The following is a 26,221-nucleotide window of genomic DNA, read 5'->3' as shown; positions in this document are numbered from 1 at the left end:
ATATATATATATATATATATATATATATATATATGTGTGTGTGTATGTATGTATTATTAAGTTAATGTTTTGCCTCAGTGGGAAATTTCATTAGCGCTTGTGTGACTTCTTGTTTATTTTGTTTGTTTGTTTGTTTTCTTCAGTCTTTACGTTCAAATAGCAAAATGGGCGTGGTTACATATACCATTTTTTCATTGGCTAAGGGGCACATGTGATTGAGCCCAGTGAACTCCGCCTGGCAACAGGTGGCCAGCCGGCAAAACGTGCCTCAACAACCAAAGAATTCAAGTAATTCCGCTGTACTTTTATTACTAATGTTATATAAAACCCACGGCTTGTTATTTAAAATCGTAAAATAAAATACAAAAATAAATCACCCCCTCGCCACGCGTGTCTTTTTGTGCTGTTATTTTGGAAAGCGCGTTCGCGAGAGCACTCGCCGCGCGCTCACGAGGCGGAGTTTCTCTCGTCTGTCTCGAGCCAGTGCTTGGTGGGCTCGGTGGTCCACACTTTGCTGCTGTTTTCTCGCACAGAACCCAGCCAAACTGTTAAGCCGTGTCGGACTACACATCCAAAGAAGACAGAGAACCGCCTTGTGCGAGTTTGTGAAATGTCGACTTAGCGAAGGAAGATGTTCTCCTTTGGGAAAAGAGCCCCGAAGAAGTTACTGCTGTGGCTCTGCGGGCTGCTTTGGTGGTCGCTCCTGGTCGAGTTAGCGTCGGGAGGTAACTGGGCTTTAAAACTAATCACAAACCAGGATAATTTCTCTTGCTGCATATTTACTGTACAGTGCTCTTTTGGTTCAACGTTTTGTTTACATTCATTCAGTGTTCGAAAGTAGAGGTAAGGCTACACTACCAACAAATACCTAAAAAGGTCAAAAGTGGCGTTAGCTGTTGCTAGCTGTTATTTCAAGTGACATATTCCTAATAATAATGCTGAAAATTATTTTATTACAGTAGTGTAGTTTTAAGTCACTAATATTACAGCGCAATGCGATTTCTCATACTGTCCAACCGACCATTTCATTAGGACACCTGTGCAATACTGCCTATTGACATCCAAATAAAAAGCTGCATCAAAAATAATACTTTCTTTTTATATCATGGACACGTCCGTGTAAATTGGGCATTGCGGTCTTCTTTTTTAATTATTATTTTTTCAACTGTGTATTAACAGCATCACGTGTCAGTGATTGGTATGAAACTTTTATGCAGTGCAGCAAAGCACACTTGATTGCACATGAAGAACAGTCTGGTGACGACAATAACACACTCAAGTAGTTATTCCAGCCTCCTTTCCCAAGGGAAAAGGCTGTGCATGTGTGTTATTTTTATGGCGATATACATTGTTACGCTCATATGAATTCATTAGCCTCATCTGCTTGAGCTGGGCATTTGTCATTCAAATTCAGTGAGCTTCACTCATCCTGGCTCTGCCATTGGGGATAATCAGGAATCATTTCACTGTGACTCACTCACTCCATCATGCATTGAAAATAGCAACAATAGTGGACACAATTTATGTGACAAATTGGCAATGGGCAACTGACATTTTTTTTTCCTAACATTTTTCTGAATCCTTTGTTTACTTGAAAGGCACCCTAGTGTACCTACTGTAATGGACTACTTAATTCATAAATATGTAAATACTGTATATGAATGAAAATTATTTGTGGGCTGTAAATATAAAATAACAATGTAAAACAAATCAAGTCAAATTTATTTATATAGCCCTCACACGATGATTCACGTGATATGCTGATGTCACACATCATGCCCAAAATATCGGCACCATTTTGTTTTGATACATCTCCAAATCTTGCGAGCTTTTTGTTCCTGATAATCCCCATTGCTTCCCTTTATGCCCATACAGATTACGAGAGTATTCTGTAAGAAGCCAGTTCCCCATGTAAGGCTTTGACAAACAAAAAGAGACACTTGAGTCAAGTTGCATTGCCGATTTGTTGGATAAACTTTGGCACACAAGCAGTGACAAGCTCTGATCTTGCCTCTCTAATTAGATAGGGTTTGTTGTGTGCTGTGCTGACAGAACATCCTTCTTTTTACTTGTAGTAGCAATTTCCTTCTCTCTTATTGCCATTGTTCCCAAAATGTCCATGATTCAATAGTTTTTGTCACAAAACGGCTGACACCAGTCTCTTCCAACAGAAACAACCATTATTGGTGTCTTGCAAGTTGCCACCACTCTCTAAGAACGCAGCTCTGCACATTCAAGTGCATTTTGAGGGCAGACCTGTGTTTTTAAGCGAGCCTGACATTCAGTCAGACATATTAAACGTCATCGTAGTCACACCAAAATGCATCTGAACGTGCATGTCCATCCTTGTCAGTACAGTAAAAGGGCAAAATGTCACACAGTTTTTTCCATTCTATCCACTGAAAGGGATGAACAGTAAGTGCACTTTCTGTCTATGCCAAATAATTCTGTTTATATTTGGCTTCGTTTAATGATTCCCTAATGGACACTATGTCATTTGCATCTGACTGACAGAGTTTAAATCTAGGACAGTCAGGTAATAACTGCTAATTAAACGTCACCACAAATGGGAACAATACCGAAGAAACTAGAATGCACTCAGTGGAGCAAACACTTCCACCAAGGCTGAACAGTCTAACCTAGTTTGCATGAGCAAACTAAGCTAGTACCCATAATGTCAAGCAGCCCACATTTACACTGTGAGGTTTTTCTTGCTTCTTCATGGATCTTACGAGGAAACCCAGCCACTTAACCTGTCTGTCCATCTGTTATGTCTGTCTTCATTTGACACAAATAATACAAAACTAGAAAAAAAGACGATTACGTACATACACACGACTAGGGGTGTCAAAAAAAAAAAAATCGATTCGGCGATATATCGCGATACTACATCGCGCGATTCTCGAATCGATTCAATAATCGGCAGAATCGATTTTTTTTTTTATTTTTTATTTTTTTAATTTTTTTATTTTTAGGATTCACACCTTGAGCATGGAAGAATGTTATATGAACGGCACATTAAGCCTTAATATTTTTATTTTAATGCTGTTCAAACATGAAACAGATTACAACCTCTATAAGACTGAAATTTCAGATAAATAAATAATACATTTTCATATAAATCTTACACTCTAAAAGCTTACTGATTAGTATTTTCTAAATATGAATGAAAAAAAATCGCAACAATCGACTTATAAATTCGTATCGGGATTAATCGGTATCGAATCGTGACCATTCGTATCGGGATTAATCGGTATCGAATCGAATCGTGACCTGTGAATCGTGATACGAATCGAATCGTCAGGTACTAGGCAATTCACACCCCTACACACGACGCAACTGTATTTTAATGTTGTTCATTATGGCAGAACTTGGAGCACTCCGGCAAGTAGTTTTTTTTTGTTTGTTTTTTCCCGCTGGTGTTTGGTGTAAAAAGATTGAGAACCACTGTGTTAAAACTCCCATTATAAATCCTAGAATCCTCCACTGTATACTGTGATGGCTGTAGGTTTAATTAACACGGTTTAGTGGTTTGTTGTGCTAATTTGCCTTGAAGGACAAAAAGATAAGAAACCGTTAACTGCCATTAATTTCTACTCTATCTTTACCATTGCATCAGTGGGAAGAAGAAACGGGATATATGACTACAGAAGCAAATAATTTGTTTGTGGATCTTCGAACTATGTGTGTGGGAGTTGATTGCAAAGCATGCTCCTGGTGCCTGGACATGAAGGCTTGGATGGGACAGCTTGAGAGCACATTAGTCCAGATTATAGGCTGATGTGAAATGGCAGGGAAGTGAGCTAGAAGAAACAGATGGATCTGTCCTTGTTTGTATGCCGTTGCAAGAACTTGTGACCTCAGAAAATGTGAGGATGTGGGAACCTTTCATGTTCAGGTTGAAGGTCTCCATCAGGGAGAGATGTGTCTGAACTTGCCTGGCTCATTCAGAACCTTCCATTTGTACATGTGAATGAAATACCTTCTAAATTCACAAGGCATGCTGAAATTTAAAAGCCACTTTCTTTCAAACTAAGTGTGTTTCTTTTTAAATGCAATATTTCATTTGAATTCACGACTGTGCTGTTATTGCACTTGAGTGTGAATTATTATGGTACAAAAATTACAGCTGGTCCAACAGAGATGCATAGTAAAGCAAATTTATGATGTACACTGTCAGCATGCTTTCCTTTTGTGCATGAAAAGCAACTCTATATAATGTTACATATTTTCAGGCAAAAACTTGCTTAAGGTCAAGGAAAGTTAAGGTTACTTTAAGACCCTCTGGAAAGAAATGTAATGTGCTCTGAAATGTTTGTGCGCACGTGCGTGCACGTTACTCTTGTAAGGACAACCAGAATGCTAATTAGCCTGGTGCTTTTATATCTAAATGTCAGATGTGTGCTATATTTAGGACACAATACTTTTACTTACTGTTGGTTTTCTGTATTTACGCCCTTGTTTTTTCTTCACAATGACATGTTATGACCATGATTGGTTATTGTGAAATTCAGCAAAATAGATGAGTTATATGTGAGAAATATTTTGTCCATTTCTTTTTCTTTTTTTTTTTTTTTTTTTAAACAAATGTGCTTCACTGCCCTTTCTGCTATTTTTCCCAGCGTCCTTTTATGGCGATGGCTTTGTCCAGCTGAAGGCAACAGAGTCGTCCGACCATAACAAGCTCCGCATTCGCTTCCGAACTTCCAGTACCAATGGCCTGCTGTTTCTTGCCACCGGCCAGAGCGACTATATTCTACTAGAGCTCAATGCCGGTCGCCTGCAGGTGGGTACATCCATGGCCCCCCATCCATGAGCACATGTGCTCAAGCATACATTACATGAGCACACACATGCATGCCTACAAAAAGTCGTGCTCGCATGATCGCTGACTGACCCGAAGCGATGACTCCAGCTCTACTGACAGTGTCAGTCTCTCGACCCGGTAACACAAGCAGACAAGTCTGCGTGATGTGGGCTGAGTGCCAGCCCCATACCAGTCCCTTCATGTCACAGCTGCGCATTCTGAAGGCTGTCTGGTCTGTGTTTCTACGGTGTTTGTTATAATCATAATGAACATTGGGATTTAACAACTTTGTTAGGATTTAAAAATCACTGTAGGAAAGCTTTTTTTTTTCTTTTCTTTTTTTAAATAAAAGTAATCCATTCCAGTTTATTTTTTATTTTTTGTTTCCACACAGTGGCCGTCCTAGCATGAATGGCGCCCTGTTTGAGACCCCTCCAATAGCACAAACAATTTTGGGGCATCACAGCAATGCCACCCAGTTGGGCCACACATATTACACATTCTAGAAACCACTACCGGTTTCACACGTGGTTATTTGAATTTTACCTGCTATTTCGCCCAGTAATTCTGGATATATTACGATTTGTACGATTTCAATTGAATTTGGATGGAAGTGAATTCCATGCTAAGAAAATTAATTGTAAAGTGTGACATAAAATGGTCTATTTTTAGAACCTGTGCGTATTGCTGGAAGGATTTAGGAGTCAAATACGTTTGGAAATTTCTAATTCTTCCTATGCTCACTCTAAGCAGCTCTGCCAGGTTAAATCTGCATGCAGGGTGAACATACTGCACAGTATGTGCTGAAGGAAACATTTAATTTACATATTCCAAGTTAAAAGTCCTGAGAAATTCATTGTCGTATACTCAAGCAACTGCTGTGACCAATCTTCCAATTGTGTTAAGAGCACAAAGTGAATCACACTGTTTCATGACTCTTGTTTAGTGAGCATGGGGATGGCCTGCTCATCCCTTCTTCCTTCAACAGGCTAAGGCCACCAAATAATTGTTGTGTTCAGTGGCACAAGTGAACAATTGTGAGTCAGGCTTGAGCGTCTCTCCCTGGAAGCCTGCGCTCGATTAGCAGGGACTCAGCAGCAAGCCTTGACAAGCATGTCATCAGAATTAGTTTGAGAAGGTGACATGATGCACTCGGGGTATGGCTCAAGGCAAGGGGGTAATTATGCTTTTCCTGTTTGGAATCTCAGACAAATTCCACCCGTATAACAACAGTTGCCACCCTTTAACATGAGACCTCAAATAATGTGTGTCTGACTGTCTCGTAACAAAATATGTCTTTCTTTTCCCCAGCTGAAACTAGACTTGGGATCTGGGGAGCAACTACTGCGATCCGAGAAAGGCACACAGCTTAATGACCTTGCCTGGCATTCGGTGGAGGTCAACCATTTCAAGCACAATGTCACTCTGACAGTAAACAAAAACTCTCACACAAGTGCAAAGATCCCTGGCCCCCATCATGTTCTCAACATCCTGGATGGTATCTATGTAGGAGGTTCAGTTGGCCTTGACAGACTTTACCTCCCCAGAGACCTAATTGGCTTTCGAGGCTGCATGGAGGATGTCGTCTTCAATGAACATGACTTGCTGTCATCGCTGAGGCCGTACACTGGATTCAAGACTGTCCATGAGGTGTCGCTAGGTTGTAGTCCCCAGTTTTTTGCCACAGAAGATGACCCCATTAGCTTCTTTAGCTCCAGGGCCTACGTTTCGCTTCCCTCTTGGAATGTCCAACAAGAAGCAACGTTCGAGTGTGTTGTGCATACTTCAGCCAGAGAAGGCATAATCCTGTACAGCTCTGCCAAAGAGGGGGACTTTGTGGCACTGGAGATTCAAGAAGGCTTGCTCGTGGCTATCGTTGGAAAAGGTGGTAGCAAAACGGAGCTACGTTCACTCACAATTATCAATGACAGGAAATGGCATGACATGAAGATGCGCTTAAATTCTAAAACGCTTGAATTAACTGTTGATGGGGAAATGGTGAAAAGTAGTATTAGCTCTCGCTCCAAGGGGCTGCAGTTTAAAGGCTACGTTTTTATTGGCGGCATCGATGACAGCACTAGATCGGAAGTCAGAAAGGCTGAGTTGATGTCCGTGTCAGGAAAACGAATGCGTGGAGGCTCCTTCAAAGGATGTATGAAGAATATTCAAGTGAGCGGAGGGAAGATGGGGCTTGCCAACGCAGTCGTCACAAAGGATATCTCAGTTGGCTGTGAACCTGAGAAAGAACAAGTGCCATTGGCCACTACCAGTCCAACAAGTGCCCCGGAATCACTGTTTTTCTTGGTGACCCCAACACCATCACTGCACATGTCAACACTTGCAAGGGGTTTGGACAGACGGTATGGCTCTAATTTCGTGCAAGTAAAACCCCTGATAGTTGAAGAAGGTGGCCGAGCATCTCTTGAGGCCAAACACATCAAGGTGCTCTTGGATTTCAAGACGCTTGGTATTCGTCAGTCTCAAATTGTGTTCCAAATTCAAGATCAACCAGTGCGTGGTCAGATCAGGCTTGATGTTGATCAGGACCAACCTCAGAATACCTTCAGCATGTTGGACCTTTGGCATGAACGAGTAATGTATATCCATGGAGGCTCTGAAGAGCCAGATGACTTCTTTATGTTTTCAATAGCATCCAGCAGTCGGAAAGAAGTTCCGGATTATCTCAGGGCTAGCAAATTGTACCGCTTCAACATTACAGTAACACCCACTAATGATGCGCCTGAATTGAGTCTCCCTGAAGGCAATCTGTTTGTCTTGGTGGAAAACTCCAAAAAACGACTCAATGCAGATGTTCTGAAGGCCACAGACATTGACAGCAACTATAACAATCTTGTTTTTACTGTGCTCGGGAACCTGAATGCAGATGCAGGGTATTTGGAAATTGAAAACAATCCTGGAACAGCGGTGACCTCATTCTCTCACTCAGACTTGCAAGAATTGAGAGTGTATTATGTTCACACAGGGATTAGAAACTCAAGGATAGTGCTTAGAGTCAGTGATGGGGAGAAGGTTAGTAACACGGTAGTTTTAAGGTTGATGGCTGTAGCACTTGAGTATAAAATTGCTAACAACACAGGTCTGAATGTCAATCAAGGAGAAATAGCTGCAATTGGTTCACAACAATTGTCTGTAGAAACCAACGCTGTCAAACAAGTGATTGACATCCGCTATGATGTCATTGAACAGCCGCAGTATGGAGAGCTCCAGAGACTTCACTCAAGTGGTGAATGGAGGCCCACTGACTCGTTTTCCCAAAGGCTTCTTGAAAAAGGGGGACGCTTGAGGTATGTTAGCACATACCGCGAGATTCAGACATACAATGCCACTGATTACATTAAGTGTAAAGTCATTGTGGCTGCAAGGGCAACCGCAGAATTAGTTTTCCCAATCACCGTGAATTGGGTGAGGTACAACTTGGTGAGGAATGTAATTATGAATTTGGATAAGGTTAGGAAAATGACACTTAACTCAGAGTATCTGTTTGCTGCAGCCAAGGGTGTGATTGTTTCTGAGGAGGATCTTTATTTTAGGGTTCTTACCACACCAAAGAAAGGAAAACTGCTACTGGAAACTACAGTTTTGACAAAGAACTCAACCTTTAGCCAAAGAGATGTCACCGATCTAAAAGTACGCTATGAACTCGTTGACCGGCCTCATGAGGACACACATGACAGATTCAAGTTTCACCTGTTCTCCAAACATGCTCAGTCCCAGAACTATGATTTTCAGTTTTCAATTAAAGCTGATGTTAATAATGTTTTCATCAGGAATGCTGGACTGGTTCTTCAGGAGGGGGAAAGTAAGCTGATAACAAAAAACGAGCTCTTTGCAGAAACGTTGCTTACTCAGGATATGTACTACACTGTGATAAGTAGTCCCAAACATGGAAGCCTTGCTCGTATTACTCAGTCTAATTCAAACTCGAGCTATAAAAACATCTTAACCTTCAGCAATCAAGATCTCGCAGAGGACCGGATCATGTATGTTCATGATGATGGTGAAACAAGTCAGGATGAGTTCACTTTCATTGTCTCTACCACTCAAGGTTTCAAAGCTTTCATCGCGGATGATGAAATTGGGTCAGAAGAAGGAACGTTCAACATATCCATTCAACTGATCAATGATCAAAAACCAGTACGTGTCATTGATAAAGTTTTCCATGTAGTAAGAGAGGGACAGAGGCTGCTCACCGTTGAAGATTTGCGTTACCATGATCCAGACTCTGATTTTGATGACGGCCAATTGATTTACATCCGTCGTGGAATTCCCATGGGAGATTTGGTGCTGGCGAATGACACGAATCATCGACTATTTGAGTTTCGGCAAAGGGATTTAGAAGAAAAGAAAGTTTTATTCATTCACAAAGGCGCAAGCGTCGGCAGGTTTGTGCTCTTTGTTTCTGATGGAAAAAACTTTGTGTCAAGTCTTTTAGACATCAGTGCACAGGACCCTTTTTTGAAAGTTGTTCATAACACTGGTTTACTGGTTCAGAAGGGACAGTCAGTTACATTTACCACCAATAATTTTACCATCACATCAAATCTGGATATTAGAGATGACCAAGAAGTTGCATTCAAGTTGCGTGAAAAACCCAAGTATGGAGGACTTTATCGAGATGAAATAGTGGTGGAATCATTCACACTGTCTGAGCTCAAGAACGGATTAATCTCTTATCGACATGATGACAGCAAACATCTGGCAGACCATTTCAACTTGACAGTAACGGCTAACGACATCCACCTTATAGCGAAGATCAACGTGAAGGTTTACCTGGAAAGTCATCAAAGGCCACCCATTGTGCAGCATCACAACAATCTACTGGTGGAGGAAGGAAAAACTGTCAAGATTGACGATACTAAACTTGAGGTTAGTGGGAGAGACGTTGCCAGGTTTGTCTTTTGTTGTTGTCTTTGTTGTCGAAAATATAACCACACAGTGTTTCTAACTGATACACAGGTCACACATGAGGACAGTGTGCCATCTGAGATTGTGTTCACAGTCAAGATGGGTCCCTATCATGGCTTTCTCCGACATTTTGTGGAAGCCGACGAACGTCACGTCGGAAGCAAGGAGTCTCCTGTCAAGACGTTTACCCAAAAGGACATTAACAGCGGAAACATCCAGTACGTGCAGGTAGAGCCTGACAAAGTCAACGACACCTTCACCCTGGAGGCCACCAATGGCGTCACCGACGTAGGTAACATTAGCGTGTCAGTCGATGTCATACCCCGCCTCATCCCACTTCAAGTCTCCAACTTCACCGTGGAAGAGGGTGGCTATAAGGCCCTGACAAAGGACATACTTGAAGTCAATAACCGACACTTTTCTGGAATTAACTTCCTGTTTAATGTGACCGAGCCCCCACGTCACGGCCACATCGAGCACTCCCGACACCCCGGTGTGCCCTTGACAACTTTCAGCAGGAGGCAGGTATGATACTTCACAGACACTCAAGCAACTACTGCAAATCCATCCATCCATCCATCCATTTTCTTGACCGCTTATTCCACACAAGGGTCACGGGGGTGCTGGCGCCTATCTCAGTTGGCTCTGGCCAGTAGGCGGGGTACACCCTGGACTGGTTGCCAGCCAATCGCAGACTACTGCAAATTTACTGCAAATTTTAATGGGATAAAAAGTTTACATTTCTGGGAAAACACTTCATTAAAGTCACATGAAAACTGTTAGAATTGAGCTCGGTCAACATCTAAAGGAGTGACTAAATATGACTGTAGCTATGGAAGATTTCTAGATTCTCGCAGTTATCCCATCGCCAGCATTAGAGTGAAGAATTATTAATTAAATGTTCATTATTTCCTGTGGGAGAATAAATATTTTAAATCTGAACAAATTGGAGGTCGGCTAAGGTTCCAAGATATGTTGTACATTGTAAGAAACCAAACATAATATTTTCGAGTTCCATTTACTCTCGTAACATGACTAATTATTTTAATGTATTTCTTCTGTATCTGCTAAACATTCATCTTAATGATTTCCACATTTTTACCAGGTGGAGCATGAATTCATCTACTACGTCCACGACAGCAGCGAAACGTTAGCAGACAACTTCACAGTGGTTGCCAACGACACAGGCCTGAGGAAGCAGAGTGAGGCTCGCACGCTGTTCGTCCAAGTTACAGCTGTCAACGATGAGCCCCCTGTTATCACCGCCAACAGGGTCCTCAGGGTGAGTCTACACTGCTGCTCTATATTTTAAACGTTTTAAACATGACTTGACTTGACTTTTCATGTGTGTATTGTTGCAAGAAGGATGCTGAGGTGTGCTCACACAGTAAAAAAAAAAAAAGAGAAAAAAGAAGAAGTGGTTGTAATGGTACCAATTTTTAAAAATGTGTTGTTGTTTTTTTTTTTAAAGAGATTCTAAACATTCTGTATTGAGAAGTGACCAATCTAAATTAAGATGTCCTGGGTTCAAATCTTGGCTCAGGCCTTCCTTTTGTTCTCACCTTGCTTATGTAGTTTCTCCTCCGTGTACCCTGGCTTCCTCCCACATTCCAAAAAAATAATAATAATTGTTTCTTAGAGTAATTGAAGACTGAATTGTCTGTAGGTGACAATGTAAATATGAATGGTCGTTTATCCATCCTGTGATTGGCTGGTGACCAGTACAACGTGTAGCTTGTCTGTCGCCCAAGGTCCGCTGGGATAGGTTCCAGCTCACCTATGACCCTAATTCGGGAAAGCACTATAGAAGTGATGGATCATTGCATACTCTGCAGTGTGAACAGATGTGCTTAACAGTTTGCTGTCCACAAGGTGGCTGTCTTGTACTTTAATGTGAATTGTTCATAGTATTAGTTTGGACAATGAAATAGTGTTGTAGAAATAAAATATTTTAAAAATAGAGAGGTTTGGTTTAAAATTACAATCTAATATATATTTGCCCAAACTGAAAATAAACACTTGGTTTCCAACCATGTCATTCACAGCAATAAACACGTCGAGCTAGTAGTTATACACAGGGGGTATCTGAATGAATTTGCTTTTGAAAAACGTGCAAAATTCGATAAGAGAAATTATTATGGATTCACTACGAACAAGGTAAAAAGGATTTTTTTAATTATTGAACTTTTCCTTTCTATTTTCGTTTATCTTCTATAGTTCCCTGTAATCTATTAAGATGCATCTCTATACTTTGTGTGTTTTAGGGTATGTAGTTCTATATCACATTTATTACGTTGCATTTTTAACTCGTTAAAAGTTAGCTGGGAGCAAGTCTTTAGCCTGTATACATCATTACATCCTTTAAACACTGTGGGGGAGCTAATTGTACTTTACAGTAGAACAATAAAAGATGTCTGCGTTTGGCTGTGACTCAGGATGTACAGTACTGCTTCGAAACCTGAACAAGTGTAATCTCGTCATGTATTCTATATAAGCGGATGAAAATTGTTAAGAAAGCGTTGACAGGGCTGCTGTCAGCTCCACCGCTAAAGCCTGGTGATCTTTTGGAACCCCATCGAGATCCTGAGATTTGACGTGAGGTCTATAGGAAACTGTGCAAATTGATCTTGTGTGTCTTTGAATTTGGTGACTCAGCGCTGATGCCGCTCGTCAGACTGATCCCCGCTGAGACTGGCTGCTAAGCGGGGGGAGTGCTCGAGGTGCTTGCCATTCCCTCCGGAGTGATGCACATATGGAGGGGGCGTTCTGTGGTGGTGCTGATGGGAAGTGTGAGGGTCCCATGTGGGTGGCTTACAGGTGCTAACTGATAAAGGACCCCGTGCTTTTGTTCCAGTAAAAGCAGTTTACTCACAGAGCCAAGTGACACATGGGCGCAAAGCCTATAATTTCTTCTCCACTAAGTCAAAGCCTGTAGATGAACACCATTTCTTCCGAGTCTTTGGAATAGAGAGAGGGGTAGGGATTGGGGAAACAATAACAAAGAAAATACTGTATACACATTTTAGTCATCTTCCACTTATTTGCAAGAATGACACGATGAGTCCTCACATTCACCTTTATTTAGAACAAGGTGACATCCATTCCGTGCTTTGTACATCGCTCCTTGTAAGCTCTACCGAGCCATAACTGACACTGGCAACAACAAAAGCGAAGCACTGTCATAGTTTGGATCTTCACTGCACAACTGCCTGTGGGAATTACGACCTGTGTTCGTGGCGGCGTTACGCAATAGCTGCTCTGGCACAGCAAGTAGGAGCTCATTCTTTGTTGTCAACTCTTTGCACAGCTCGCTAGTTTTGCCTTGGAATTAAACTTGCACATCTTCATGAGGCTTTTGGATTTTCACTGTCCTTGAATGTGTGCTTACAGTCTGAATTCATACAGGATATCCTATTCTCTCAAAGGGTGGCATTTACTTTATTAGATGGTGTAACCCGACAACTTACTATTAATACAATTGATTATCTGTCTATCTGTCTGTCTGTCTGTCTAATCTATCTACCGGTATATCTCTTTTTTTTTCTTTCTTTTTTTTAACAATAGCGCTAGTCCTCATTAGGGTCCCACATGACTTTGGGCAGGGTATACCCGCCAGCCAATCGCAGGGCACATATATACAAACAACTATTCACGTTCAAGTCAACATTACTATAAGGTAGCTTTGAGACATTTATTTGATTTTTCTTAATATAAATTAACTGAAAGCAGACAATGCACATGCAAACTGTCAAATATGTAAGCTTGTAGACGGCGTGGACATTTTTGTCTAATGGCAGTATTTAAACAGCACAGGATGCTGGACCTTGAATATGATTTACTGAGCAAGTTGGCTATTTCAAATTTCTGGAAGTGTTTTTTTGTTGTTGTTTTTTTAAAATCAATTAATGTTTCATTATGACACAATGGACATGTAAATCTTGACACATAACATGATGAAATTTGGTAAATATAAGTGTATTTTTCTGAAACACCACCATTTCATTCTCTACTGAAGAAAGACTAAATGATGCTTTGTCGCTAAAAAGAATGTTTCTTAAAGTATCGACAAGGTGGACAGCAAACATACATGATCAAAATGACTTATTTTATCTGATAACTTTTTGTGAACAGTAAAATCATTTAAACTATTTTTTTAATCAGATTATTATCATAAACATTTTACAGTAAATTCCTCCCCATCTAAAATATGCATGTTAATATGTTTGGAAATGTTGACACATTTCCACCGCTCATTCATGCTGTCCTTTCGTGCTTAGTGTAGGGGACTTTTTTTTTTTTTTTTTTTTTTTTTTTTTTTAATCAGTTCTGCATCATTGGATGATGTGCAGTGGAAAAAAGCTAAAGGAGATAAAAAGAACAGTGTGGGAAAATAGCCTTGGAGCTGAACATCCGCAGCATTCCGTGTCCATTGTGCGTCATGATGAAGTAAAGGGCACAGATGAGATGCCTCCAATGGGCCTTCAGCTGTGTTATTGCAGCTGTTTTGTAATATTGTGATACTGGTAATTGGTATTTACTATATATCCTATTCTGTAAGAGAGTATTGTATCACAATCAAAATTAACATATTGTAAGCTACAAAATTGTAATCACTTAACATTCAAAGGTGCACTTATCCACAGGTTTGTGGTATTTTGTGGAGATTTTAAGCACTTCAACTGAGAAAATAGTAAACAGTTTAAGCCTGTCTTTTTGAAAGCTGACTGTTTTTTTTTTTTTTTTTATTTACACTCATTTTTGTCTGTCTTTGTTTTAAGGTTTGGGTGTCCTCAGTGACAGAGATCAGCCTGGAAGACTTGAGGGCGCAGGACCTTGACACTCCCCCGGAGGAGCTCCACTTCATGGTGACCCCTCCCAGCAACGGACACCTGGCTCTAAAGAGTACCCCAATGACAGCTGTGCTCAACTTCACCCAGGCCCACATAGACCAGGGACAGCTGCTGTTTGTGCATAAAGGTAAAAGTCATTTCTTAGTCGGCTGGGAAGCAGCAAGAAGTAGCTGTTGTTCCTCCTGCATCTCCTAGAGGGCGCTGCTGATGTAAACACAGCCCATGTGATACATTTGCAGTCAAAATTAAACTGTTTTCAAGGTCAAATGTAGTTTATATTCCTGTAAATTAACACAACTTTTATAGTGCTTGATAATAATACCGGTACTCTATTTCTGAAAATAAATGGTGTAATTGAAAAAAAAAAAAAAACATCACAATTTGCATGAACTACATATAATTTCCTTAATGATTTCATGTTGGAATTTGGTTTCTTCCAGGTGCAATGTCTGGAGGATTGAACTTCCAAGTCAATGATGGTGTAAATTTTACTCCCAGACAGATCTTTAGTATTACTGCAAGAGCCTTGGTCCTCAATTTGGCGCAAAATCGCCCCCTGAAGGTTTTTCCAGGTAAATCAAACCATGGAGTTAAGCTTGTATTTCATCGTCATGCCTCTATATATAATTCATCTGCCCTTTAATAACCAAGACAGGACAAATTTTTAGTACTTCTACTGTATTCTACTCACTGTGCAATCATCTGTTCATACTGATTTCTCTTCTGCTAAATAATTTATCACCAACTGATGTGAGGTCAAAACCCAATTAATCAGAGCTGCTATTAATAATGTTTAATGGTAGCTATGCTATTTTCATACAGTCGAGCTAAAAATAGGCTGCTGACTGTCTGCAAGCTTTCTTGGGATTTCCAGCCGTCTGGATTGCGAGTTTGGAGGAAAAGGATATGATGAGGGTAGCAAATAGCCAGTTGGCACGCCTTGCTGCTTCTTCCCAGAGTGGGTATTTGAAGAGCTTTACAGTGTCTCGTCTGAGGAAACAAAGTTTTTGCAAACAAGATCAGAGATTTAGCAGACAATTGAAGGGGAGCTTGATGGTGTGATGATTTGGTACAAGGAATTCTTCTCACGATGCAGAGCGATCAATGTGTTTTCATCTTTCTCACACTCCTCAAATGTCTTGGGTTGGAATTGGGTAAATTCCCTCTTCACTAAATGTTTGCATATGCCTCATTATGGACTCATAATGGCTTCACAATGTTTCCATTGAAGTGTCTGTATGTACCAACACCAAGACAGAAGAGGATACTGCTGCTTACGAGAATTGATCTATTCTCTTGCCTCTTCGGTGTAGCATTCATATTATTAGCATGTCTCATTAGTACCCTCCCAAGTAGAAGGATCTCAGTGAGTCCGTTTTTCATCAAATCTCACATTGCATTTATACCATGCTATTAAAAAAAAAGACTGTCTGCATTATTTTGTCTTACAAGTACAAATGGCTTTTAGTAGAATTCTCATTACAGGCGAACTGCATAGCAGAATGTGATGGACACCACAACAAATGCTTCATGATCATTAATTTGTGAGAAAAACAATGCAGTAACTGCAAATAATTTTCCTTTGTTCAGGGTCTTCAACGGCAATTTCAAACGAGGAATTGCAAGTAGTAACCAATGATGTCAGCAGTGCTTTGAACCGCACAATTACATTCAGTGTAATCCGACATCCTAAACTGGGGCGTCTGGTGAGGAAGCAGTCTGGAAACGTCTCAGTTGACATTTCAACGTTCACGCAAGATATGGTGGGTAGAGAACAGCAGCTAGCTTCTGAGCAAGACAAATTCAGACTTTGTAATGCATTCTTTGTGATTGTGCATCAGGTGGATCGGAAAGAGGTCATGTACATCCAAACCCCTATTGAGTCAGTGGGCTGGGAAGCCATGGACTCATTGACCTTATCTGTGGCTTCACCGCCTTCGTCTCTGGAGAGCCTGACCTTCAAGATTGATATCTCCTATGAGAATACAGGACCGGAACATAACACAGTCCTTTTGGCAAACACAGGTAACAACATCATAGCCCTTAGAATTAATCTATAATGTGAATTCAGTGAATACATTCTACATGTTTAAACTCCCCCAAAGATTCTTGACAATAATATGTTCTATGCAAATTCTATTCAAATTTGGCTAAGTTGTTAACACTTCTCTGTGGTGTGTCAAATTTAGACAACATATTTATTTTCATTTTACAGCAAATTTAAGTTTCAAACCTTCAAATAACATCAAGTTTCCTTTATACCAGGTGCTCAAGTAATGGAAGGAGAAAGCGTCATTATTGACGAGTTCAAGCTTGACGCAACGAACCTGATGTCTAAGCTGCCAACGCCTCAGCGGAGCGCCAATGAAGTGTGGTTCCAGGTGACGTCTTTGCCACGGCACGGCGTCATTGTCGTCGGCGAACGAAACCTCACCAAGGAGAAACCCAATTTCTCTCAATTCATCATCAACAAATACGGTATTACCTACAAGCACGACAACTCTGAGACAGCTCACGACTCATTCGCCTTCAGCGCATGGGTGAACCCAAAGGGCAAAACGGCTCAAAGGCCTGTCGATGACATTGATGTTATCGAAGAGTCTTTCAACATTACGATCTCTGCTGTGAATGACCAGCCACCTGTGTTGAAAACTAAAGCACCCAGTCTGACTGTGGTACAAGGAGATGCTGTAGCCATTAAGCCAGACAACCTCAGTGTGGAAGACTTAGACAATCCCCCTGATGATATTGTCTTCTCTGTGATTAGCAAGCCCAACAATGGATACCTAGCGCTTGACGGACAACTGAATGAATCGATTGGGGCCTTCACCCAAGCCCAGATCAATAATGGGAGTGTTTATTTTATCCAAGATGGCAGCCCTACCTCAGGCGTGTTTTACTTCAGTGTGACGGATGGCCACCATAAGCCAATTTACAAACTCTTCAACCTCGATGTGACAAAGATCACCATCTCTCTGGTCAACCACACAGGACTGACACTCGAGCAAGGTAGCACCGCAGTTTTTCTAACACAAGACAAGCTTGCGGCCAAGACGAATGGCAGGAACGCCACAATTCACTACCAGATTTCAAGGCAACCAAAGTTTGGAAAACTTCTATTGGACACTCAAGAGGTATCACAGTTTGATCAGGAAGTTGTACAGGCAGGACGCCTTGCTTACCACATGACCAATCTCACGTCTGCGGAAGACAGCTTCGAGTTCACAGCCTTCACTTCTGAGGCCAATCTGAGCGCACAAGTGCTAAATGTCACCGTCACGCCTCTGATCCAAGTTGGCAAAAGTGTTAAGGCACCCAGCGGGATTGCTGTAAAACTGAACTCTGCTTCCCTTGATGCTTCTAAACTGGCTGATATTTGTAGCTGCGACCCTGTGTTTAAAATTGTGTCACACCCCAATTACGGAAAAGTGGTTCGGCCAAAGACTAAAAGGTTGAGGAAATCTGAACCACTTGATTCTTTCACTTTCCAGGATGTTATGCAAGAAAAAGTCGCCTTGCAGTTGAATGCCAACATGACAGGAGTTCAAGAGTTAAGCGACTCACTGGTGTTTTTACTGAAAGCTGATAACATCCAACCTGCTAAAGGGGAGTTCCATTTTACTATTGTGCCATATGATCCCGCGGATGTTCCAACCACAAAAAATCCTGTGGCCACAACATCATCTCCCTCTCAGACAACAATCCAAACTGCAAGAAATGCAGCCACTTACCCAGAGCGCTCCACAGCTGTCATTTACACCCAGCAGCCAAGCAAAAACCAACAAAGGTTCAAAGGACGCAGCCGCTGGGGGAAGTCCAATCGAACAAGCATTTTCAGCACAACTCTTGGTAAACCGACCACAGGAACCGATCATTTTCCCTTCATCAACACGCCCGTTCGTGTGGAATCCTACCCGCAAAAAAGCTCCAACCCTCTTCTGGTTATCTTACCGCTACTCGCTCTGCTGCTGCTCGTGATCATTTTCGTGGTGCTCGTTGTTTACCTTCGACACCACCGGCGACGGAAGCAGAGGACCGACACGCCAAAGGAGCCCGGTCTTCCCAGCAGCCCATCATACCAGGGCCAGACCCAGAGGAGCACCACCGTTCCTACTGTCACTGTCACCCCATTGAGCCCCACCGGCACAGGTAGCCCCGCTCTCAGTCACTTACTGGTACGGAACGAGCGACCGTACAATTATAACACCGTCGATTCCAATATTCTTGTCAGCTCGTGGAGCAGGGATTCTCCCACTGCATTTTCACAAACCATCCACACTGGAACTCCCTCTCTTCAGAGGAATCAGTATTGGGTTTGAGGGCAAACAGTTGGATGCATAGAATTGTCCAAAATGTTTTGGTAAGATGAATATTTGAGAGCAAACTAGGGGTTCCAGACAAGCCCTGTTTTGATTCATTCATTCACTGCCAGCCCAATTAAATGGATTTCTGACATCTGTAGCCATCAATGCCACTGAGTGAGTTAAGCAATATCATCCAAGACTATTTGTCTATTATGAATATGTCAAGATAGTGACACTGATTTTTGAAGTTGGTTAAACACTGAAAGATTATGTCCTCCTCAGACAAAAGATGTGAAATCTTGTGGAAAATTGTCTAGTGTAGTTTGTGCTTTTAAGGGGAGTGTCAAATCTGACCTTGGGTAAGAACTTTTTTTTTTTTTTTTTTTTTTTAAAGACCACCTCTTATCGCATTACGTGGCAGTCTGTAGTACAAGAATGAGATAGTGTTGGCTGCCTCTGGGAAACTTGGAGACAGCCATTAGGAAAAATCCAACCACCATTGTTTTATTAGTCCATCCTGCTGCTGTTTGTTTAATGGTCCCGCCTCTGCACCTGTTAAGACCAGCAGAGGGTGCTGTTGTTAAGTAAGTTTGGTGCATGAACAGTTGAACACTGGGAATTTCTGACTATGATGCAGGAGCTGTCCATTTTCACTACATGATTTTCTAAATCAAATGGTCTAGTGATTAGTTATTTTATAAACTCAGGTGTGACCCCCCCCCCCCCCCCCCCCCCCCCATTTATTTTAATTTTATGTGTTGCAAGTGCTCTGAACTGAAATTCTATGTATAGGCCTGATCATTGCTGAAAAAGTCAAGACTTTTCATTTAACACACATTTTACTGCATCATGTTACGACTACTTGCATGTGTGAACCACAAATGCAATTTTTAAAGTTAAATTCTATAGTGCTTGCTTTCTTTTTCTGATTGAAATGCCACATTCACATTTGTTGTCATCAGGGCTCATTGCGAGTCCAAGAAAATGGACTGAAAAGTATCATAGTATTTATGATTTGGGATGTTTTAAAGAAAAACTGCTGTCAATGGAAGGTACTGAATAATCACTGGAAACAATATATTATTTTATACTGAATTGATTAGAATCCTTTACCCAGTGTACAGTATTCTAATTGCTAAATGATGTAACCTACATGATGTACAAATGCCATATTTTATTTATATCAAATTTTTATTAAACCGCTTTAAATTATTGTATTGTCTCCTCAACAGGTTTTAATGTCTCCCATAATTCTGCCTTGGTAGCTTTTAGGATCGCTCTTATTACAAGGACTTGATACCCTGCTGGGGATCACTACTCTTTGTACTAAAATGACATATTACAACAAAAGGTCAGAAACCGATTCTTTGCAATTACTGTTATTAAGTCTCACTTTACTTTGCCAAGTATTGTTACCAAAGACAATTTAATTATACCCATTTGCCACTCACTGCATGGCATCTGCTCAGCACACCCCAGTGCTACTCACGAATGATAATATTAGCCTTTAATGCTGAATGCAGTTTTAATATTTGATACTTTTTTTTTTTTTTTTGCCTCCCTGTTTTATCTCATTCAGGGTTCAATGTTTTTGTTTTTTTGTTTTGGTTTCGACTAGGAATTGAAGCAATTCGATTTTTGAGCAGCATTAAAAATCCACATCCATGTTTAAAGCTTTACGTCGGCTAACTGCTAATCATTTGTTTTTAGGCATTTTGTCTTCCAGTCGACCAATTTTCGGAGGACTTTTAACTCGCCTGTATGATGCACAGCGGAGCAGCGAAATGTCTGGCCAACAAGACGACGCAGATTTCGTATGTCTATGCAGGTCAGAGCGCACACAAATAAACTGCTTGTGGATGAGAGCAGCAGTTGGGCTCACTAGCTTTGGCAATTCCGATTGCTGCTAGTCTTAAACTATTCATACCAGCTGGACCACGAGGCGGCAGGGTGAAGTGAAGCTTCATATTTTGTTGCCAAAATATCCAATAATGTGCTTTGACCGGATGTTCATCACATTCTATTCTACACATTCCATTTCCTTTTGGAAAACCAAATGTCCCGAACCGAGGCAAGAGAAGAAAATCTGTCCGTCTACATGTCAGTTTTTAACAGCCTGACTTTTTGACCTTTTGTATACATGACAATGACTTATGAATTTCCAACACTGTCTTCCAGTTTGCTTTAGTAGCTATCCTATTTGAGAGGGCCACAATCCAGCAGTCAAAACAGCTCTACTGTGGAGCAGTTCGTACTGTTAGTGTCGAAAGACCTCTAATTTAAGGCTTGGTAATTGTGGGCGCGCACCAACACAAGACAACATGGAGTGCTTTTAGCTTACTAGCTTTAATGAGGTTTCACACTGATGCGTTATTGGACTTCTTCAACCTCAACACTTGTGCCATTTCACTTCCTAAGAGGCCCCCTTCTCTCACCGCCCTCTTAAATACACCATTAGAAGCTGTTAAGTTTGCTCCTAAGAGCCAATCAAGGCACGTAAAATACTGCAGAAGCATACAGAATGTAACACGGCAATGCCGAGGGCAGCATGCACCTGGAGCGCTGTAAACATAGACAAAAAGGCACTGATTCAGTGCTAAGTGGCTTCATTTCGATCTGCCGTATAGTTCATCACTGCTACAAATCAACGTTAAGGTCCATGTAGGTTGTGTACTGCTCGTCCATAAGGATTGGCTTTAATTTAAATTATTAAAAACAAATGCCATTTGTGTGCAAGTTGGCAACGACTCGGCTTTACGCTTGCCCTCGCTGAACTCTATAGAAAACAGAACCAGACTGACATTCCAAAAGTGATTTTTTTATTTTTTTATTTTTTTTATTTATTTTCTGAAGCTTCGTGATCGAAACTATAGCCTGGGAGAATGTAGCTAAAGTGGCCCACAAAGATGCAAAATAAAAGAAAGAAAGCAAACAACTTGAAAATGTTGTGTGTTGTGTATATCTTGGAGATTAGCCAAAGAGGTGGAAGCTTATTTGGGTGGGGGGGACAGTCAGCGTTTTGTTAGACGACATGAATGAGGCCCCCACCAGAGAAAGAGAGAGAGCTTCCTGTGTGAGGGCTGTAAAAACAAAAGCAGCACTGCAGAGCGCACAGTGCTCCAACATTCCTGAAGCTTCTGCCAGGTACAGGACAGGACAACCTTCCCATGATGCATTGCCTGTAATCCAAAACAAAAACAACTCACAGGAATCCAAACATGAAACATTGCACAAAGACAGAATTGTATTCCCAAACAATAGGTTTGGCAACAATCTTATTTCATTCCATTTCTATTTATATAAAATTACTGTTGCTTTGAGATATGAATGACCCAAGTTACGTGTTCTTTTTGCGTTTTTGTGACTTGCAAATTATTAAATATTCTTCCAAAAAAGGCTTCAAGTTGGTTATATAATTTCATCAAACCATAAGTCTTGTATTTATGCGTCAGTAGACATTCTGTGCTAAAATAAAAGTGTTTTCAGAGTAGGGTGTTGTCGTTGCATCATGCGACATGCGGTAGTGCTGAGGTTGGTGTATGATCTCATGGGAGTGCGCTGACCAAGGCCCACGTGTTTGTCTAATCTCACTTCCTGCTTGTGTGAGGCCACGGATGGAGAGGATAAGGTCATTTACACTTGGAAAGGGGAAATACAGTAATACAAGAAAGAAAGTGGTTGTTTTTAAAATTGTTTAATCAGCTTTAAGAGCAGATGTGCAAAGATGCAGTGTCAAGTCCTTGAAGAGGTCATTTCATGGCAGTAATAGTCCGATGTTGACAGCAATGACAATACTTGGTCTGTTTCCAACACCTCCCACACTAGCCTCGCCACCGCCGATTGCAAGCTGGTTGTCATCTGGCCATCAAACAACAGCAGATAAGCTCAATGGCCACTTGCACTCTTGCATTAGTGTGACTCGATGCTATGCTTACACTTGCAGGAATGGACATCAACACCTGCATTGGGAAACTACCAATTCTAAAGACCATCTTTGGTTTTCTTGTGGACGGGTTGGTTACCAGTGTTGCCACAGACACTTTGAAAAAGTAACTCTACTGATTACTTGACTTTAAAAGTAACTCAAATTACCGATTACTTGCTTTTCAAAGTAACTAAGTTAAAGTATTAGTTATTTTCAAGTCCATGGATGCCAACAACACAAGATAATGCAGTTATTTGTTTTTATCTAAAAAATAGGGTCTCCTACTGTATTTTGTTTATTAGTTTTGTTTGTTCCACATACATGTAACGTAAAAGTGATTGAGAAATTTGCTACATCTATGCGTGTTGTCAAATTTTACTCACTGCTGCACCCTACAGGCAGTAAACAGCACTACAGCCATATAATGAAAGTGATCATTTCTATGAACTGCTTGTCATCATTACTGACTGCAATGCAGTTGACACATTGCAAAGTAACTACTTTTTCTATTTAGATCGCAGGACACGTCATGACATCAAGTCGTCTGCCATTGATTGAAAACAGATCTCGTCAGAATGGTTCATCCAAATTTAGTAGACTGAAATTGATGAGCCCATTTGAAGCCTGTTTCCTGTCAAAACAGCAGCACCGGGTGATAATGTACGTTTTTATTTATTTTCATATGTCTGTGGGGACATGTACTGTATGTTAAGCTAAACTAAGCTAACTTAGCTGCAGTTCTCAGAATATGTTGTTATGTCTGCGGGCCTGGTCACAAAATGGAGAAAAACATTTCCCTAAGCTTGCTAAACATATTTTGGTGCTTTCCCACAATCGCACCTCCACTTGAAATGTGGCACGGCCATCCCAAAACAAACCATTTCTTACACAGGAGAAAGTGTTGTCACTTCCGGCCGCAGGATAGCAACATGACACGGCGGAATAAGCGGGATGAAATATTTTGTGGTGACCCTCAGGGAATTTCCTGGTGTCCCGGAGTGCACACAGGGGGGAAGTCAATAATGACATATAGCCGTGGCAGCCTGCTAGTGTGTGACAGGATAAGTGGGCTGTGATTGAGTAAGGCGCAGAGAAGAAATTACGAGGGCGTTTGTTGCCATTCTGGTGTTTTTCTTGGGGAAGGAGCGCGGAAGTAATGTGGTGACACTGATTAGCTACTGTTCTGCTTCTGAGTGCCAGCCATTGAAATGGCAGACATCCATATCCATCCATTTCTTATATTGTCTGCTCTGGAGACTTTCCCAGTTGACTTTTGGACAAGAAACGGGCTACACCCTGGACTGGTTGCCAGTTGGCACAGAGCATTTATGAGCCACCGAGAACTACAGTGGGCTAACTCCATTTTAGTCATTTTGCAAGAAGGTGATTTCAAGATTTATGGCTGCCATAAAAACTGGGTCATTTATAACAGCCATCAAATCTACCAACACTATGAAAGATGATAAATATTACTTTCTTCTTCACTCAATCTCTGAACCTCATTTTGGGATGTGTTTATGGAAAGTGAGGCCAGGTTCCATGGGTGCGGCCATCTTGGAAAAGAGTTATCCAACTCTTTCGATGATAATTGGGGAAAGTAACTGTAAAGGATGCCACCTACTGTTTAAAAACCGGAACTAAACCTTGATTTATACATACCATTCCTGCATTTACCTTATTTTCTTCTCCACTGAACTGAACCTAGCATGTTTTTGAATGAGAAATCTGGTTTAATAGGTACGGCCATCTTGGAAAAGAGGCTTGTCTCAGTTGTTACACGGGATGAATACAGAAAAGTGACTGAAAAGTAATTTAGGCTACCGCTTTCTCCCAGATTGGAACTAAACCTTAGCATTTTCTCTATACATTTCTGCACTTAACCTAAAAATGGCAAAAATTGAGTTAGCCCACTCTTCCTCTCAGTGGATCTTGGTGATGACAACCACTCAAAACTTAGCCACAGCTAGCCACTTGTCCACTGTGCTGCTAACAGCGTTCCAAGGTGTCTTAATATCTCTGTTAATAATACACACATGAAACATCCTATTTCGTGTCTTACTTACAAAAAAATAAAAATAAAAAAATTAAAAAAAATTTTTTTTTGAGGGGAAGCCTTGTCTACTGCAAATAAGCCAGCCCTCATTTGGCCTCAACGGCTGAGCACTACTTGTAAAATAACATTGTCTGACAGCAACAACATGGAAAAAGTCAGCAGTGAGAGATGAGTCAAGTTGAAAAGGTCTTTGTACTTCTGTAACGTGTATGCTTGTGTTGTGACGCGTGTTGCCGTAACAGCTATTTGTGGCGGTGTCTTCACATGTCTGATTCATTCGGAATCACAAGTTTGCTGCTGCTGCTGATTTGTGCGGTTGTAGATGACACTGTATGGAGTTGAAACTGTCAACATTTTATATCATGACTTTTCCATCCATCCTTGTTAGGGTCGTGGAGGTCTGAGGAGCTGGAGTCTATCCCAATTGACTTTAGGTGGGACCCTGGATTGATTGCCAGCCAATTGCACATGTAGACAAAAAAAAAAAACAACCATTTACACTCATTCACAGGTAAGAAGAATCAGAATAATAAAAAACGAGGTAGAGGATTTAGTCCTACAAAGTAGATTTAAACAATTGTAAGCCAAAATAACACGTGTAGTTTGAAAATGAACACTTCACTTCAATATAATACAGCAAATGAAAAAAATGTACTTGAATAATGATTCACTGAGAATATATTACATAAAACACTCAAAATAACCACGACCTGTGCACAAAACACAGGTCACAAAAGTGAGAGCAAATGTCCCAGCATGCACTGCGTTTCTCAAGCAAACGTCTCCAAGCCCTGCGGGAGCTCGAGAGGCCCCAAAACAAGAACACCCATTTCCTAAGGTGTTGGCAGCATACATAGGAGAAACAAGAGGCCTCGGCCAGCATGTACGCATCTTGTTCACTTTATATACACAATGAAAAGACTTGCGGAGAAAATAAAGGGGGCAGGAAAGGGAAGTCAAGGATTGCCAGTTCCAGCCTCCACCTGACAGGATATACCGGGAATTAAAAAGTATGATTCATTATTTAAAAAAACAAAAACAAAAACAAAACAAAACAAAAAAACGTTGAAGTAATGGGTCAGCACAAACTTGGGGGAAAAAAAAAAAAGCCACATGAGCTAGAGAATAATGGTAAACAAATATCACTGTTTTTCGAGACGAAATCTAGCTAACAAGTGAGAAATGCAAGCCCGAAGGCATCGATTTCAGTCCACAACAGAGGGCGGTGTAATGTCAAAATGTTAGCTCTCTGATGGATTAAAATGGAGTAATTAATCTGCTAAATTCTTATTCCACAAAGGAAACATGAATTAAAATACCATTCCGACTAGTGCGGGCACATAGAATATATTAGTG

The 26,221-nt window shown here is 41.0% G+C and overlaps 1 protein-coding gene across 4 annotated transcripts; it reads left to right on the top strand.

Moving 5' to 3' along the window:
* Window positions 1–469: 469 nt before the first annotated feature.
* cspg4ba (chondroitin sulfate proteoglycan 4ba) lies at window positions 470–25,354 on the top strand. 4 transcript variants are annotated; one of them, XM_077522613.1, is made up of 12 exons: window positions 470–725; window positions 4,623–4,786; window positions 6,119–9,694; window positions 9,785–10,258; window positions 10,839–11,015; window positions 14,512–14,710; window positions 15,024–15,155; window positions 16,174–16,346; window positions 16,425–16,608; window positions 16,849–18,732; window positions 20,598–20,715; window positions 25,254–25,354. In XM_077522613.1, the coding sequence occupies exons 1-12, from the start codon at window positions 632–634 to the stop codon at window positions 25,267–25,269; spliced, it is 7,191 nt and encodes a 2,396-aa protein (XP_077378739.1). In that variant the 5' UTR covers window positions 470–631; the 3' UTR covers window positions 25,270–25,354. The 4 variants fall into 4 exon arrangements, with proteins under 4 accessions (XP_077378739.1, XP_077378737.1, XP_077378741.1 ...); XM_077522611.1 differs by lacking the exon at window positions 25,254–25,354 and having other exon boundaries at window positions 20,598–21,812; XM_077522615.1 differs by lacking the exons at window positions 20,598–20,715; window positions 25,254–25,354 and adding an exon at window positions 20,120–20,511.
* Window positions 25,355–26,221: the final 867 nt, after the last annotated feature.

This window comes from Festucalex cinctus, chromosome 5, assembly GCF_051991245.1.
Source record: "Festucalex cinctus isolate MCC-2025b chromosome 5, RoL_Fcin_1.0, whole genome shotgun sequence".
Classification (NCBI taxonomy): domain Eukaryota; kingdom Metazoa; phylum Chordata; class Actinopteri; order Syngnathiformes; family Syngnathidae; genus Festucalex; species Festucalex cinctus.
The sequence above is the reverse complement of the archived record's forward strand: the minus strand, read 5'-3'. Positions and strand labels throughout refer to the sequence as shown.